The 15,946-nt window shown below is 37.5% G+C and overlaps 1 protein-coding gene across 3 annotated transcripts in view; it reads left to right on the forward strand.

The window, feature by feature from the left end:
* CRYBG1 (crystallin beta-gamma domain containing 1) overlaps nucleotides 1-15,946 on the forward strand; it is a 96,433-nt gene that overhangs the window by 33,822 nt on the left and 46,665 nt on the right. The window contains exon 1 of one of the 3 annotated variants that reach the window (XM_038133196.1): nucleotides 13,501-13,630. The exons of the other annotated variants lie outside the window; for them this stretch is intronic. Coding sequence (XP_037989124.1) covers nucleotides 13,628-13,630 — 3 coding nt within the window. The 5' untranslated portion in view covers nucleotides 13,501-13,627. Of the gene's footprint in view, nucleotides 1-13,500; nucleotides 13,631-15,946 lie in introns of those variants that run through there. 3 annotated transcript variants of the gene reach the window in all.

Genomic DNA, 15,946 nt, shown 5'->3' on the forward strand with positions numbered 1-15,946 from the left:
CTGTCTCCTTCTTGTATTTATTTTTCAACAGAAAAAAAATTAATTTCAAGAAGTAATTAAAGCCATCAGGTTCTGTCCTTTTGGATGCTTTCTTTGTGTGATCAAAAAACACGACTTCTCTCCACCCAAAAAGCTAGTCTATAATAAACTTCTATCTTGGTATACCCTGGTTTTCCCTTTTCATCTTCTTCCAGGATTGTTTAACAAATCTTCCTCTTGCCTCTTCCTGTACTTCACAGCAACTGTTCTTGATGTACAAGTGCAACTTTGTTTCTCTTTCTTTTTGTTTGACTTTCATAGTGATAGTAAAACAGCAGGATATTAAAAAATTTTTAAGATCACTTGCTCGATAGTATTACTCAATGAGTAAATGTTGTGTTGCCCAAATTATAAGGCAAAAATACTTTTCACTGCATAACTTTCTTAGGAAAAGAGAGGTATCCTTCTGTAACAATATTTCTTTCTCATCAAATACTTCTGGTGTTGATTCAGATCTTCCTCTTCTTTAAAGATTTCCACTTTCTTCACCTTTGCAAGGCCTTCTGGAATCTATAATTTTGTTTATTGTAAGCTTCTGATTGGAACCACCAAAAATGTCAGTTACATAACAATGAAAGATATTTCAGAGTGCTCCTATAAAAATACAAATTGCATATGTTTATTAAGCCACTGGAGGTAACTGCATCTATGAGAAATGAAAAATCATACAAATTTGAGTATATATTTCATTTTTGGGTTTGATTCCCTTATAGACCATTCAGTTAAAAGTTTGACTCAATTATCCTTGTGAGTCCCTTCTAGCTCAGAATATTCAATGATTCTTGACTTTTCTAGTCCTGTGCTATTTAATGTGCAAAACATTTGTTTCATGAAATTGAAGATTAGCTGTTTCTCCTCCGGTATTTTGACAAATAGACATTTGATAACACATTATTAAATATTAAAATGTCCTCAGAAATAATTTCTAGATGTCCGATCCACAAAATACACTATTTCTAAATTCTAAAACTCAGCTTATTCCTTTCCCCAAATAATGCATTCCATCACCGGTTGCATTTTCCAGTTTCGCTAATTGAAGCTAAATAGGAGCATTTGGAGCATTTCACTTGAGTTTGTTTGCAAGTGAAGGGAAAATGGCTTTCTTAGATTCCTGTTTATATCTACAGTGTCTGTGTGGATTCACATTGAGGATTGCTTGAGCTGTCATATGGCCTGCACTGCATGAAGTAGATAGCTGTGGCCATGATTTTATTATCTGTTTTTTGTATCTTTTAGACTTATTAATAAAACAATGTGGCCAGTGTTCTCACTATGAACGAAGAAGCAACTTCCTGAATGTTTGACTCATTTCATTCTCTTTGGATAAATAATAATTCCATTTGAGAACCAAATCACTGACGAAATGTGTGTTTTGCAGTCATACAGCTTCAGCAGGGACAAAATACTGATACCAAGGGCGAAGGTGTCCTACCTGTGCTATGGCAAACTCAAATGACCTGAAATTATGTAGTTAAAGACAAACACGTGTTAAGCTGATAGGTTTCTGTATGGTTACACTGAAAGGCATTTATTCCCCTAGAGAACAATTTCAAATTTAGATTGGCTTCTGCTGATAGTAAAATGAGTGAATGAAAATAGAGTTTGTATTGCTTCATTATTTATATATTTCCTCTGCATTAGGAATAATGAACACAAAAATCTAGACTTTAAAATTCCATGTGAGATACTTAGGTTTCAACATCTTTTTTTCTAAGTGTGTGCTCTAATGCTGTCTCTGCTCTTATATTCAGGTGTTGATTAGTCATATTTTCAGATTTATAACCAGGTACCTGTCCAAAGGTTTCTCAGGATTCTTCATCTAGATAAGAGTTCTCACACCTACTTGCTACCTGAACACAGCCACTGCCTTTCACACAAAGATTCAGTTCTGTGACATGAATATTCATTGAAGGAAACTGGGTGGAGTACTTCTAACACCCAGGTGTGGCTATGGAAGCCCATTTTGATTCTGTGTCAAATTACTGGATTAAATGAGTTTATTCTATCACTGCCTTTGCCATATTCCTGAGACAGCAGATATGCAGATCCCTAATTCCTCCTGCTCTTTTATTCATCTTTCAAGATGACAGTTCATCAAGGCCTTAAGATATTTTCATGTTAGGATTCCTCATCTGCTTCTTTAATTTTTGTCTGCCTTGCTCAGAGAAATATTAGCAAGACATTCAGCCTAGCTTTTTCTTACAGCAGTTTATTTTTTCAAGAAATAACAAAACCTTAAGTCTGTTTGGGATCCATGGGGTTACTAAATCACCTCCCAGAGTGATGTTTAAATGGTAGAAACAAAGCATTTTATACAGCCAGTTGATAAACTTCCATACCAAGTAAGTGAAAAAGCAGGTGAGACACTTTCCAAAGTAACACATAACAAAATTATCAGTTCATGGATAGGTGAGAGGAACCTGTCCACAGGACAACAAGTCGTTGCCTTAAGGTTCACCCCAGTTTTTAATAGATAAGGCCTTTCAGCGGTTAACCAATCTCCTCCCAGAATTTTAGACCGAAAGAAGAGAAGGCCTCCTTCTCCAGCTTGGAACCAGAAAGCTAAACAAAACCTGCTAGCCAAGGTCCAATGAAATGTGTCATGCAGGGGCCTGAGAATATTTGCTGGAGCTGGTTTTCTCAAAGAAGAAAAAAACCCCACAATTTCTGGAGAACACAGACCTGCCTTGTGCCAAGACTGAAGGGAGAAAAGGAGGGGAAATTATATGACACTGTAGCATCTTTTTCTTTTGAGGTGAAGGGGAGTTAGAGGAAGACAGTCACCTAAGAGAGGCCTAGGTGAGGCAGGGGGCTGGGTTTGTCCTTGGTTTTGTTTTGTTTTCTTTTACAATCTAGATAGTTCCTCCCTCAGCTGTTTGGAATAGGTTATATCTTTCCAGATAATTAAATGTTGCAGCAGGACAGATTTTTACGGTATTACCTGAAAAAAGACAGGGAAAAAAAGCCTGCTCAGTGCTGTGCTGCATGTCTGGGTTCTTGCCAAAGTTTCTATGTGCTTAACTACACTTATGCTCACCTTTTTGGTTTTTTTTCCTCTTCTTTGGTGTAACTGTTGTGTTATAAAAATTACTGGTAAAATTGCTGTTATTCCTTGTGTGGGAAATATGGCAAGGGTCACTCAGAGTGGTTGTGCACCTCTCTGAGAGTGCGTGTTCAGCGCAGACAGGTCATTTGGTTCCAGCCACCATCCTTCCCCAAGTGTAACTTGTTTCCCTGAAATAATGGTCACACCTTCCACCTCCCTCCCAGGCTTAACCAGTTGACTCGTTTTCCTTTCCTTTTTTCTTTCTTTTCTTCCTTTTTATTTTTTTTCTACTAGGAATTCTCCCTTGCTAATAGACACGTAGATTTAAAACCCCTTGATAATCCCTACACAAAGCTGGCATTCACTTGCTCCCTTTTCAGTTACTCATAATTGTGCTTACTCTGCTAGGGCTACTTTTTAATCATGTTGCTCCCCATTATCATCCCTACAGAGGAGAGAGTAGCTTCCCATGTTTTAAATTTAAAGTATAACTTTTAAGTTCTTTATATAGACAAGTCTGCTTGTGAGAGTTACCTCATGTGATGTGCCTCTGGTTCATTAATTTGTGGGAAATCTGAATAAATACATTTCTTTAATTTAAATCAATCAAAAATACAGCAATAAATATTTTACAGGCTAAAATATGTGTAGTAATTTTATTTACATTTTTATTTATAAACATATACAGATATGTATGTATGGGTATATATTTGAATGTAGATATGAACTGAAGGATTTTTGGGGGACATTATTCAGAAGCCATGGCTTTGGGATTGCTGTCCTGATGTATTTGTATCAGTTGAAGAAAACAGTATATAGAGAGGATGGAAAAAGAACAGATGTGGCAAGGCATGGATCACATGAGAGTTCTTTGACAACACCCAGAACAACTACATTATTCATTGTCTGTATGGCTTTTAATAGGATGCTGTAGTGCTGACCAGCACAGTAATTCCTTATTATCCTTTCAATGCAATTTGTTCCTATTCTTGGGCTGCAGCCATGATGTGATTTGGACAAGAAAGTGATGTTAATAGGAGAAGAACACTGAAGTCTTTACTTTGAAATTCATGGGGGGGAAGTAATCAAATTCTCAAACCAAACCAGCTGAGTAGGGTAGAGAAATGTGGGAAGGGAAAAAGAATGCTTCATTTTGCCCTGGCCATGCCAGCATTTCTTATAGGGTTGACAAAGCATTTATACACTTAACAAATATCTAATTTGCTCTGTCCCTTAAACTTTAAGAGTTTTCTAAGATGTTTAGCTCTGAGTCATGCTCTGAGATAATTAATACAGAAGTATTTTTTCAGATTTATTTAGTTGATAAGTATGCAATTAATAATTAAAAACACAACATCACCATAAACATTAAGAAAAAAATAATTTAGGTAGTACTGAAATCATTATGGAAGCCAGGAAATCAGAACTGGGACAGAATTTAAATGCTGACAATTTAGTCACAGTGATGTCTCCCACAAACACTTGTGTTCCAAGAAGCCACTGTATATTAATTTACTTGTCCACAGTGTTTGGTGAGTAGTGTCATAAACCAGTAAACTGAAATGGCATGGCAAATGTTAAAACCCACAAAGCACATAATAATTTGAATAAAACTTCTGTCAAAGTTTTTCTGCAGAGAGAATATTTACACGTATGGCAGTGTTGACTACCATAAGTATATTTAACTGAAAGGAGTGCTCAGGATTGTGGAAACAAAGCAAAATTAACCCCAGCATGTGCAGATAGTCTTTGTAATACCACCTGCCAGCAAGAACCCACATGTAGGTGAGCTCTTCCTAAAGAACAGCACTTAGTTAGAGTGGAAGACTGAACTTCACTTTTGTTAATTCTTTCAATTTTAATAACATATGATACTGTCCTTTAACCTTTCTCAACATTAACACTTAAAAATATAGAAGTAGCAGAGCCCTTATACAAGCAATTTACTTTTAACAGTGCACAGGTACTGTTGTACCTCTAGGAATGCTGAATTTTGGGCAGCCAGCTGCAGTTGTAAGTCAGCAGTGGTGAGGCTTATTGTGCTGATAGAACCTAGATACCATGTCTGGTTTTATGGAAAATAATAAAGAGAAATGTGATAGGAATTTGGGTACATCAAGCTTTTTGTACATTTTTTGTGTACATTTGCTTTTGGGCTGTGATAATTGCACATCCATTGCTTTACCTGTGGCTGTTCTTTGTTAAGGACTCAATAGGAGGAGGGAAGAGGGGACGAGAGGAAGGCCAGAGAGGAGAAATCAAAAAGATGGCACAAAAGCAAACTAAAACCACAAATCAAGAACAATTAATTATTAATAGATTAAATTCACAGCAGATAGGAAAGAAAGCTAACCCAAAAATTAAACTAGGAGTGTTCAGAAGACTGAATAAGCAGTTTCTGTCTTTTCAATGCTTTCAACGCTTACAAGATAAAAGGTTTGTGCTTTTCTAGGATTCTGCTGTAAGTCAGGTTTTTTTATGTCTCTGCTTAAAGAACTACAATTCTGATATTTGCATCCCTCAAAGATTAGGTGATTCATAGTAGAATTGCCTTTCTAACACAACTGATCTGATACACACAACAGAATTAAGGATTCCTTAGAGTATCCATAATGATACAAACCTTTGGTCAAGCATCACTCTGCCCAGGTTTCCCAGGACAGCAAGCATTCATAATACTGCAGCAGAGATGCTCTGGATACAAAGATATGATTCTTTAACAGAAGAAGATGACAGGTGTCCTCAACTCAGCCATGTTTCCTAATAGTGAAGACAGAAGAATCAAGCAACTAATTATACATGCAGTGTCATACTCACTGTGTAGGCAGAGAACCAAAATTCTGAGAAGTCAAGATGTCAAAAAGCTTGGGCATCAGGTCTACTAGAAAACTATTTGATTATTGGGATTTTTCTTTAGCCCGCTGAAGACATGCTCATCCTTTTGTCTTTCAAAAAGTCTGGAAATCTATGGCTAATTACAGCACAAGAGAGGTTCTCAGCTATCCATGACAAAACCTCTCTGAGTATTGCTCAACAAAATTACTTCTCTGCTTAATAAAATACTGTGCTGCTGACTAGACTGATGGCATCAGGGCAATTTCCTTGTCGGTTAACTTTTTTTCCATATTCCCAGCTCATTATTCCTCTTATCCTCATTTGAACTACAAATTCACTTCAGTATTAACTTCCTAAGGTTTTCATTTTGCTGTTTCCAACATGGCTAAGACACCAACTCTCTTATTTCCTAAAAATAACATCTAGGTTAGGTTATGTCCCATTATTATGGCTGGCTCAGAGAGACCTTGAAAACATCTCTTATATTTCTGCTGCTTTTTGGTGAGATTAATAGGAGAGCATCTAAGCTGTGGTTGATTGTAGGTGTACAGGACTACAGCTGACAATGAACATGGGCTTTAGAGAAGGGCAAAACACAGGAGGGAAGATGGCATGGAGTTATGTCTCATTTTTGTAGAAGGGACATAGGTCCTGGAATATTGGTGCAGGAGAATCTATGTTGTAGTCTAATACTTTGGCATTTGAGATGGCAGTGGATGTACTGAGTCAAGAAGGCTCCCTTCACCCCTTTAGAATATATTGAATATATTTGAAGTAAATTCTTACTCTGATAGACGTCTTTCAAGTAGTCACAAAGTTTATTGAGGAGATTGTTGGAGTTTTATATATACAGTTAAAAACACCCAAACAAACCTGAACTTGTATCAGACAACTAGCATATATTTATTCTTGGCTGGCAACTTAAGACAGCTGTCACTTGGACAATTGAGCTTCCAAGCAATTCAATACATTCACCTTGATGCAGGTGAAGTATAAAAAGGTTATGTTCAACTCTACATTGGCTCTGAATCCTGAATAGTATTCATATTCAGCTCTGTTTGGAACTGAATTTAATCTGAGTTACTGCATGCTCCATGTAATATTGTGAACAAATTTAGTGGAAGCAGTGGATGATAATGTGTTTTTTTTTTAGAGGGGATTAATGATGACCTAAAGTCATATGAGTAGTCATCCTGGAATGTGATAGTGCTGAGGTCTTCAGGGCTGGGCTGCTGAATAAACTACAGTCTCCCAAGCAGGGACAAAATAAAAGGTCTATCAAACCAGCACACGTCTGCGCTTTGCATGAGTGAGATAATGTGGACAGCCACATACTCAGTGTGGTATTGCCCAGGGAATGCAATGAACCCTTCATGCATTGCAAATTATTTAGGAGGTCTGTCATCAATGATCAAGCATTGACAGTACAAAATGACTGTGGTAATGGTGACATGGGAGTGTGCACCAGGCAGTCTGGTATTATCGGTGGCCATCCTTTATCTGCCCCACCTCTGTGTATCATCATGCCAAACACGCAGCTACATAGCATTTCAACATTTCACAGTTGTTACTTATGCTAGTATGTAACTTTTCCTTAGGAGGATAGCCGGCACTTTACTGCTTTCTTCCCAAGGGTATACTCCTCCCTTCTCTTTCCCTTGGTGAGTACAGTCCTGTGAAGTTGCTCTTTGAATCACCAGGGATTTGTTTCTGGCCTCCATGCTGGGCTGCTGTGCAGTGATCTGCAGTCTGGAGAGCTGAGGACTTGTCCTGCATCATGCTTTTCTTGTACCATTTCCACACTTGTGCAATGTGTTGGAATGGTTTTCAGGACCTTGGCAGCTAGCTCTGCTCTCTCCTTGGGTGTGGCCCTCTTTCCATTTTGCCATGCTACGTGACCAGGTGGCTCACAGGACACCTGAGCACCCTCAGATCTGAGGAGGTTGCGACACACAGCTTTTGCTAATAGTCCATTCCTCCTGACCAGGCTTTTGCCACTTTTTAAGCTATATAAGGTGTGTGACAATTAGGAATGCGTGTATGCATACATATATATGTAATTTATTGCTCTGTAGTGCCAGCTGCAGTGTAATAAGGGGTTTGAAGAGGGTAGTCATGAGAAACTTCATCTTTCTGGTTTTATTGTCTCAGGGACTGAATTAGAGTGAATAAGCTGGTGTGCTTCTCCACTTACCTCTTTAAAACAAGCACTCGACCTGCCATGGCTCAAGATCTGCAAAAGCAAAGCATGACCCACTTAAAAAACTGTCTAAACTACTGTTTCGATAAGATTTAGAGATTGTAAAAGAAATCTACCATTCCTACAAACTAGTATTGTTCATGTAATTTTCAAAATCACAGGGGGGTAACATTTCACCAGATAAGTTTTCAGTTTGTTGTGGTTACAAATACTATCTAAAGATTTAAATAGAATGTAATGTTTTCTACTACAGACTCTGTTTTTTTATTATGGAAGTTTGACATCTTAATTTTCTCTGAATTATATCTTATGACATGCAAATGAAAATTTATCTTCTTTTCCTCTCCTGTCTTTACCATTCTCCTTTCCCTTTTTTTTTGTTCTTCTCCTTTTACCATTTTGTTTTCTAGGGTATATTTGCTGAAAAAAAGCCCCTAACAAACAAACAAAAAAGAATAATTGTCTCAGAGGAAAACAGAGATAAAAAAGTTTAGCTTTTGAAAAGTCTGAAAAATCTGACAAACTACGCCATAAATGTTTGGCAACCAGAGTTCAGATAAAAAGAACATGAAGATCTGTTTAGTTTTTTTTATGGTTCTTCTGGAGAAATTTGTGATTTTAAAAGTCTCATCAAAGCTAATTCTGGATATTTCCCCTCCCTCTTCTCTGGGGGAGTTTTGATGGTTTTGCTTCTGGAAACACGAAGGGTATCTTTTTTAGTCTGGTGTGTCAGACAGTTTTTATTAGATAAATTTCTGACTCTTGGACCTGAAAAAGACTCCCACTTTCCAAACATGAGAGAGGTGTAGACAGTTTGTGAGGGTTTTTTCCCCAAGTGTCTGCCAAGCCAAAGAGAAGCTCTCCCTGCTTGTTGCTGGCTGCTGTTCAGAGCCTTTTGCACAGCTGGGAGACTGAAAAGCTTTGTCAGGTTCACCGTGGCCACCTGGGAAAGCCTGGGCTGCAGAAGAGAAAAACGATGGAGTCACCTGCAGAGGAAAAGGGTAGGTAGCTAGAGAAAAACCCTACAAAGTAGGAGAGATTTGTATTCCCAGCCTTTCCCAACAGGTGCCAAGAAGGCGTGGGAGGGAAGTGGTAGATTAGGAACAGAGGAGAAGACTCATGCCTGCCTTCTGCATACAGGAAACACTTGTTGTCTGCCAGGTTTTAATGGTCGACAACCACCTCCCTCCTGCATTCCAAAGCACCAGCAAATAATGGAGTGAGTGTATGCAAAGGGGACTCCAGGAGTTGCTAATGGAGCGATTTTGCTATAATTTATTTAGAAAGTATCTAAAATAGTTTGAGCCCAACACTATAACTGTTGTAGCTAAAACTATAGTTAGTTATGATGCTTTTAAGGGTTAGCTTTAAAAGTACCTTTGTCAAATCTGTTGTTCTAAGCCACAGCTACCAAACCCAATCATGGAGTATGCTGGATTGGTCTATATCCAAACTAACAACTTCAGAAATTCAAGTGCAGAATCAATAACTCTGTATTTCTTGACATTTCCTGGAAATCTGGGTGTTTCTGAACTGTATAGTTTCAACCAGTTTCATCTAATTCCCTCTTGCATTGTTCATCCACAAAATATAATTTTAGAGGTAAGACACGATGTGGGTTTTTTAATACTAAGAAGATATTAGAAATTTCATCCAATTATCCACCAATAATAGTAGTGCAATTTAAATGCTGTTGTAGTTGTATCTCTTTAGTAGCTGACATTTAGCAGTTGAAGTTCACAGTGGCGTAATGCAGCATGACTGTAGTAATTCATCTGTAATAGCAGGAAAACATGTATCTCTTTTTTCTTCAGAAGTACTAATGTATATGTTTTCTAGACAGATGCATTGTTTATTTTAATGCTTTCTGCATTAATTAGTTCTGTTTGGAGCCTAAAAATAAACACACCTAGGAATAAAAATGCATTTCATGAGAACATTTGCTCTTAGAAGTTTCTCTTGCTTAATGGAGAATATTGCGATATGGAAGTAATTGTGGGATTATAAGCAAAGAGTTGGAAGGAGTATTCCACTTAATTTACATTTTTGCCCACAACACTATAGGGAACCAGTGGGTTTGGAGTCATTCCCATTTTCTTCATACTGGTTTCATAAAGTTTATTCTAACCAATATTGAGGCACTTCTCTGTAATAATTATTATAAGAAATATTTTTAATGAATTCCGGAAGCCTTAGGTGAACACTGTTATTTGGAATAAATGCTAAGTTACAGTACTGTAATTCAGATGTAAAATGAGATATCCAGCTGATTTTTATGAAGTGAGGATAAGGTATTTTATAGTAATAATAGTTCCTTGTACTTAAAACTCTTCATTTGTAAATGATGGAAAATCTGTACATCAAAGAAGTTATCAAGGAGTGTAAACACTTTATACATTTCATAAAAGGGCTTTTTGAAGTGCACAGGCTATCAAACCCAAATTTTCCAAAACATCTGCTATGTTGGGCACCTCGATATTGGGGGCCTGACTTGAGACACATTTCAGTTGAAAGGTACCAAATGATACCCTGGTATGAAGTGTAATAGGATTTACATCACATGATTTTAATCTGTTTAATGAGAGCTTCTGTGGAGAAGAAAGACTACATTAATTTCATATTTAAATACATTTTGATTAAATATTGTCATTTTTCATTCTGCTAAGTAGTTTTCCGAGTCAGAACCATACATTAATCTTTTTCTGTCACAGAACCATCACATCAACTTTCCAAAGTCAGCATGTTAAACACGTAGTTCCCTTTGTTGTTTATGAAATTTGGCTTTGATCAAATTAGCAGTCCAATTTGCAGTTTGTTTACTGTCTTTATTCTTTCACATCTTAACGGCCTCACCTTAGTAACACAGTGCTCACAAGGATGGCTTTCTGCCTCTTGTCCTGTGACAGCCTGTATTCTACTGTTCCTGACCTGGGGAAAGTCCTCGTGTTGCTAGCAAAAAGCTTTTAGTTTTCCATTTATGGTTTGACTATCTGCTACCCAAGGAAAAAATCTCTGGTTTTATACATTTCAAATTACATAATGAGTTACTTTTACGTATCTAGAGCTAGAGCTGCTGAAGGACACTTTGGTGCTTTAGTTAGTTTAACTAACTCCTGGGCATCTGTTCCCTAGACTGAATTAAAACTGCAGGTGAGACCTAGATTGCCTACCTAATACTGTGAGACAATCTATAAGCTTCCTCTGCTGAGCACTTAGAGCCAGATAAAAGGAAACACTGGGCACAGGAGTGTATTAGAAATTCTGCCTTACTCTTGAGCTACATAGAATCATAGAGTAACCTGAGTTGGAAGGGCAAAGTCCAACTCCTGGCCCTGCACAGGATACCCCAAGAGTCATACCATATGCCTGAGAACACTGTCCAAATGCTTCTTGAACCCTGTCAGGCTGGTGCTGTGACCACTTCCCTGGGAAGCCTGTTCCTGTGCCCAGCCATCCTCTGGGTGAAGAACCTTTTCCTGATATCAAACCTAAACCACCCCTGACATAACTTCATGCCATTCCCTCGGGTCCTGTCACTGGGCACCACAGAGAAGAGATCAGTGCCTGTCCCTCCTCTTGCTCTTACAAGGAAGTTGTAGACTGCAGTGGGTCTCTCCTCAGTCTCCTCCAGGCTGAACAAGCCAAGTGACCTCAGCCACTCATCACACAGCTTCTCCTCAAGATCCTTCACCATTTTTGTGACCTTTATTTGGAAGCTTTCTAACAACTTAATGTCCTTGTTATGTTGTGGTGCCCAAAAATGTACACAGGACTCAAGGTGAGGCCATGTGCACTGTCATGTAGAGACGCCCAGGAAAAGCCAGCTCAGTTAACCAGCACAGAGCAGCCACATCAGTGCCCTCTTTGGCAGAGACTGATAATATATGAGGCTCCATAAGATTGTTTCTTTTTTGCCCTATAATTATTTAATGTAATGCTGCAAGACTTTTTCAAGTGTCATAGACTTTCCAGACTGCTGAGCTCCTATTGACAGCAGCAGTTTTGTGTGAAAGCATGGGAAAGAGATGAAGATGGATGGTGCTTAAGAAAGAGCTGGTTTCCAGAGAGTGATTGCTCCGTCTGTGGTACAGATACCCCTAAGTTTGCAGAAAAAGTATTTTATTTCTTGTCTCTGGTAACTATATACAAATACTTCATCTAAAAGGAGTGAGTGTTGCAGTAAGCTATAGATGTAAATTATACAATTTATGTGTAAATCTATACTAACCATTATATACAATTTAGAATTAGTGACAGGACGCTGTACACTCTCACAAAACAGAAAAGACCTACAAGCATAGAAGAAAGAGACCTGCTAAATCAAAACCACTGATGTAATAGATTCTTTATCATTGTGAATTGCATTCAGAAATGAAAAAAGGAAAGGGGTTACATTTGTTTGTTGTGGCTTCTAATTAGGGGAGACTTAAAATTAACTCCAAGCCACTCTCTTCCTCTCCAAAATGCTTATGCCATTTATCCTTTATTGCTTAACAGAAAAAGTTCCAGTAGGAACTTTCCCGTTCCTGTCTCTTAGAACAAAACTTACACACGTTTATTTTCACTCTTTACTTTGAATCTTGCTGCTGGGTCAGAGCTGTATCACTAGATAATCTTAGTGTAGGGATTCATCAAAACTATCTCTTTCAAACTCCTGAGAGCAAAGATGTGAGGCTAACTCATATCAAGCTTCCTCACTTTCTCTTGTACTGAAACACAAAGAGCTGCAAGTGCAATCATTTATGTTAATACTACTTTTTTGCATATAATTTTTTTCTGGATGTCTTTCAGGTTCAGGAGAGTATAAATATTCTCTAAGTTATCCATTGTTGAATAATCCCTGCTCCTGCTTTTGGTGCTAGTTATTTTCTGCTTTTTCAAGTCCCTTTCTAGTACCATTTTACCACTAATAGCTTGAAAAATACAGATTTCGTATATAAACCTAGGAAGGTGAAGAACCAAGGATGCCAACATAAATCAGTCTCTTTCTGCATAAAGGCACAGGTGATTTTTTTTTCTTTAGTCATCCTAAATTTGGATCAGAAAACAGTAACCAGGTCTGTGAGAACCAACGTGTGTGGTATATTTTCTTCTACTGTTGCATATCTGTGCTCTGGTATTGCACATTAATTAATACACGTAAGGCGTTTGCCCAACACTAACTTTGTAGTTCTTTGCAACATGTTCTCTGCTTCTATAGAGCTGCTTACTGAAGGACTTGCTGCCACCCTTCTGCAGTTCTTTCTCCTATCCTCTAATTGAGCCCCTTTCATAGTTCTAATTTGTCTGCCAAATGTCTTATCAGTTGGAAAGGCTCAAGTCAGATATTACTTCCTTTTTTTTTTTTTTTTCCTTGTTTTTACCTGAGTGCTTCCAGAAGAAAGAAGGGGTTAAAGCGTGGGAGGATTGCTAAGAAAAAGGGGTTTGGTTACTGACACACAGGACTGCATCTCACACACGATAGTTTGTTTATTCTTCTGTAAACAGCAGAAAGAAATATCATCATCATGGTAAGGCAAACAACACTCTCTTTTATTCTCTTTTTAAACCCCATCAGAAATCTTCATGGTAATATACAGTTACTTACTTAAAATCATAAAATCTACTGATCTCCATTAGTTTTATAGACTGTTTCTTTAACCAACAGATGCTCCTCTTGACAGAAGGGGAGGGGGGAAAAGATTGTAGTTTATGGAAATAACTAGCTCTGGGGAAGAGGAGATGGGAGCAGACATGCCTTTTCTGACATGCCCGTTCTTATTTATCTCCCTTCTCTCCTAAATACTCATGTAAGGATCTGTTTCATTTTATCAATGCTTCTTTGTCTTTCCTGAGCTTTTTTGAAAGATTTCCATTCATTTGATTTTACGTTATTTGCTCCTTTCAGTTTTCCTGTTCTTTTCTAATACATCCAATATCTAGATCTTGGTGTTTGACACCTAAGAAATATTATGGTATAAAATAATTTATATATACATCTATGCTTCTTGAGCTGATTATTTCCTTTCCAAAAAAATCCATTAAACATGCAGGCTCATTAGTCTCATTAATCTATATGCTGTTGCAAAATAGTCAATTTTCAATGTACATTTGAGCTAAAAATCTACTTTTGCAGTGAAAAAATAAATTGGAAGCAGACAGGTCCTGGTTTCTTGAAGATATGTTTCACTAAAATACCCTGACTTACTAGAAAATACAGTATGTGTAAAAATATGACTATTAAGAAAACTTATGTTAGTTTCACTTCACTCTGCTCAAGTCCTGCATTTATAGCCCCTTGCTTACTCAGGTAAGTTCCTGAATCTAAATGAATGTATTCCCTGCACAGATTGCTCAGGTAAAGCAGAAATTGTTTAAAATCCAATTATGGCTATTTATATCCTCTAGCTGCATAGCAGGCAAAGAGCTGGAAAAAGCAGGGAGTGAATTCCATGCTAGAGTGGGCCTGTTAAATTTAAAGTGTGGGTTTGTTTTTTTTTTTTTCTCTAACTCTGAAGAGGACACTGTCAACCTGGAACGTGGTATACTTAAAATAAATGCTAAAAAAGGTTTAGAGAGTATATGCCAAACTTTTCAGATTCAGAAGAAGGCACTTTGGGAGTTAAAATAACATAAGCCATATTTTCCTAACAGTAACCCCCCCTTTGTGTCTTTGAGTAGGGTCAGCATAAACAATGAACAATGAGTATAGTGAATTGAAGTAATGCAAATCCATTTGATTGATGGCAAGGTCAGTTAAACTGGTTAAGTTTAGAGATCATTTAGATTAACTTAGAATATAACTGCTTTTTTCCCTTCAGTGAATTGCAACAAGAATTGACTCCGGTCAAATGTTTTGTTAAGTACATTTTCCCCCTGTGCTTTTAAAAGAAGAACATAAGCACCAAGCCTTTATTTCCACCTGCACTCACTCCTTCTCTCTCTGCCAGTAGCTATGGCACTCACCTGTAGGAGAGCAGTATGAAAACTCTTCTCTGTAGGACTTGAGTGGGTCTTGTGCTTCTCAGACTTTTCTCTCTCTTAACTTTGATTTGTACATTGTTCATTCCAGTTTTTCTACTAATATTTTCACAGCCTGTTGAGCCAGCAATACTCCAGAGCAATTTTCAGCCTCACAAAGCCCAGCACTGTTACTGTGATATATTTGAGTCTCAGTCTCTGCCGAATGCTAAAGCCTGAAGAGTAATAGTTTATTTATTTAAATTTTTCTGGCTAAAGCACTTTTTGGGATGTCATGTGACTGCTAGAACTTCAAGGCTTTCTGTTTCTCATGGCTGGGTGAATTACGATAGTGTGATTTAAAGATATTTGACATTACTGGCTTTCCAGCGTGAATTTGTAAGGGTCCTACACTATTAGAATTGTTGAAGATAGAAGGGTCTCAGAAGTTTTCATGCTACTTGAAATAATTTATGACCTTCTAATGAATGATAAAGCTCAAACTTACTCTTCACTAAATGGTTTGTTGCTTTTTTTCCCCTCTGAAGATGAACATATGCTGGAAAATAAATGTTTAAATTAAAGAACTGTCCACAGTAGATATTACCATCTATTTGTTACCACAAAGTTGCTAATGACTAGTAAAAATACTGCTTTTTTCTCTAATGTGTGCTCTAAGAAGTGTTTTCATTTATGTTCAGCTGACTCAGATGAACTCATCTAAGAAAATAACATCCAACTGATCCCTCAAGACACATCCTGAAGTTTTGATTCAACAGATCATAGTAGCTTATGCTCTCTTTTCACTGGAGAGCAGCAAAGCACATGTTTAATTGCACTGTTAAATTAGGGGTTTGGCTGTGGCAACTTATATTAGCTAATGAGAA

The sequence above is a fragment of the Motacilla alba genome, chromosome 3, assembly GCF_015832195.1.
Source record: "Motacilla alba alba isolate MOTALB_02 chromosome 3, Motacilla_alba_V1.0_pri, whole genome shotgun sequence".
NCBI lineage: Eukaryota > Metazoa > Chordata > Aves > Passeriformes > Motacillidae > Motacilla > Motacilla alba.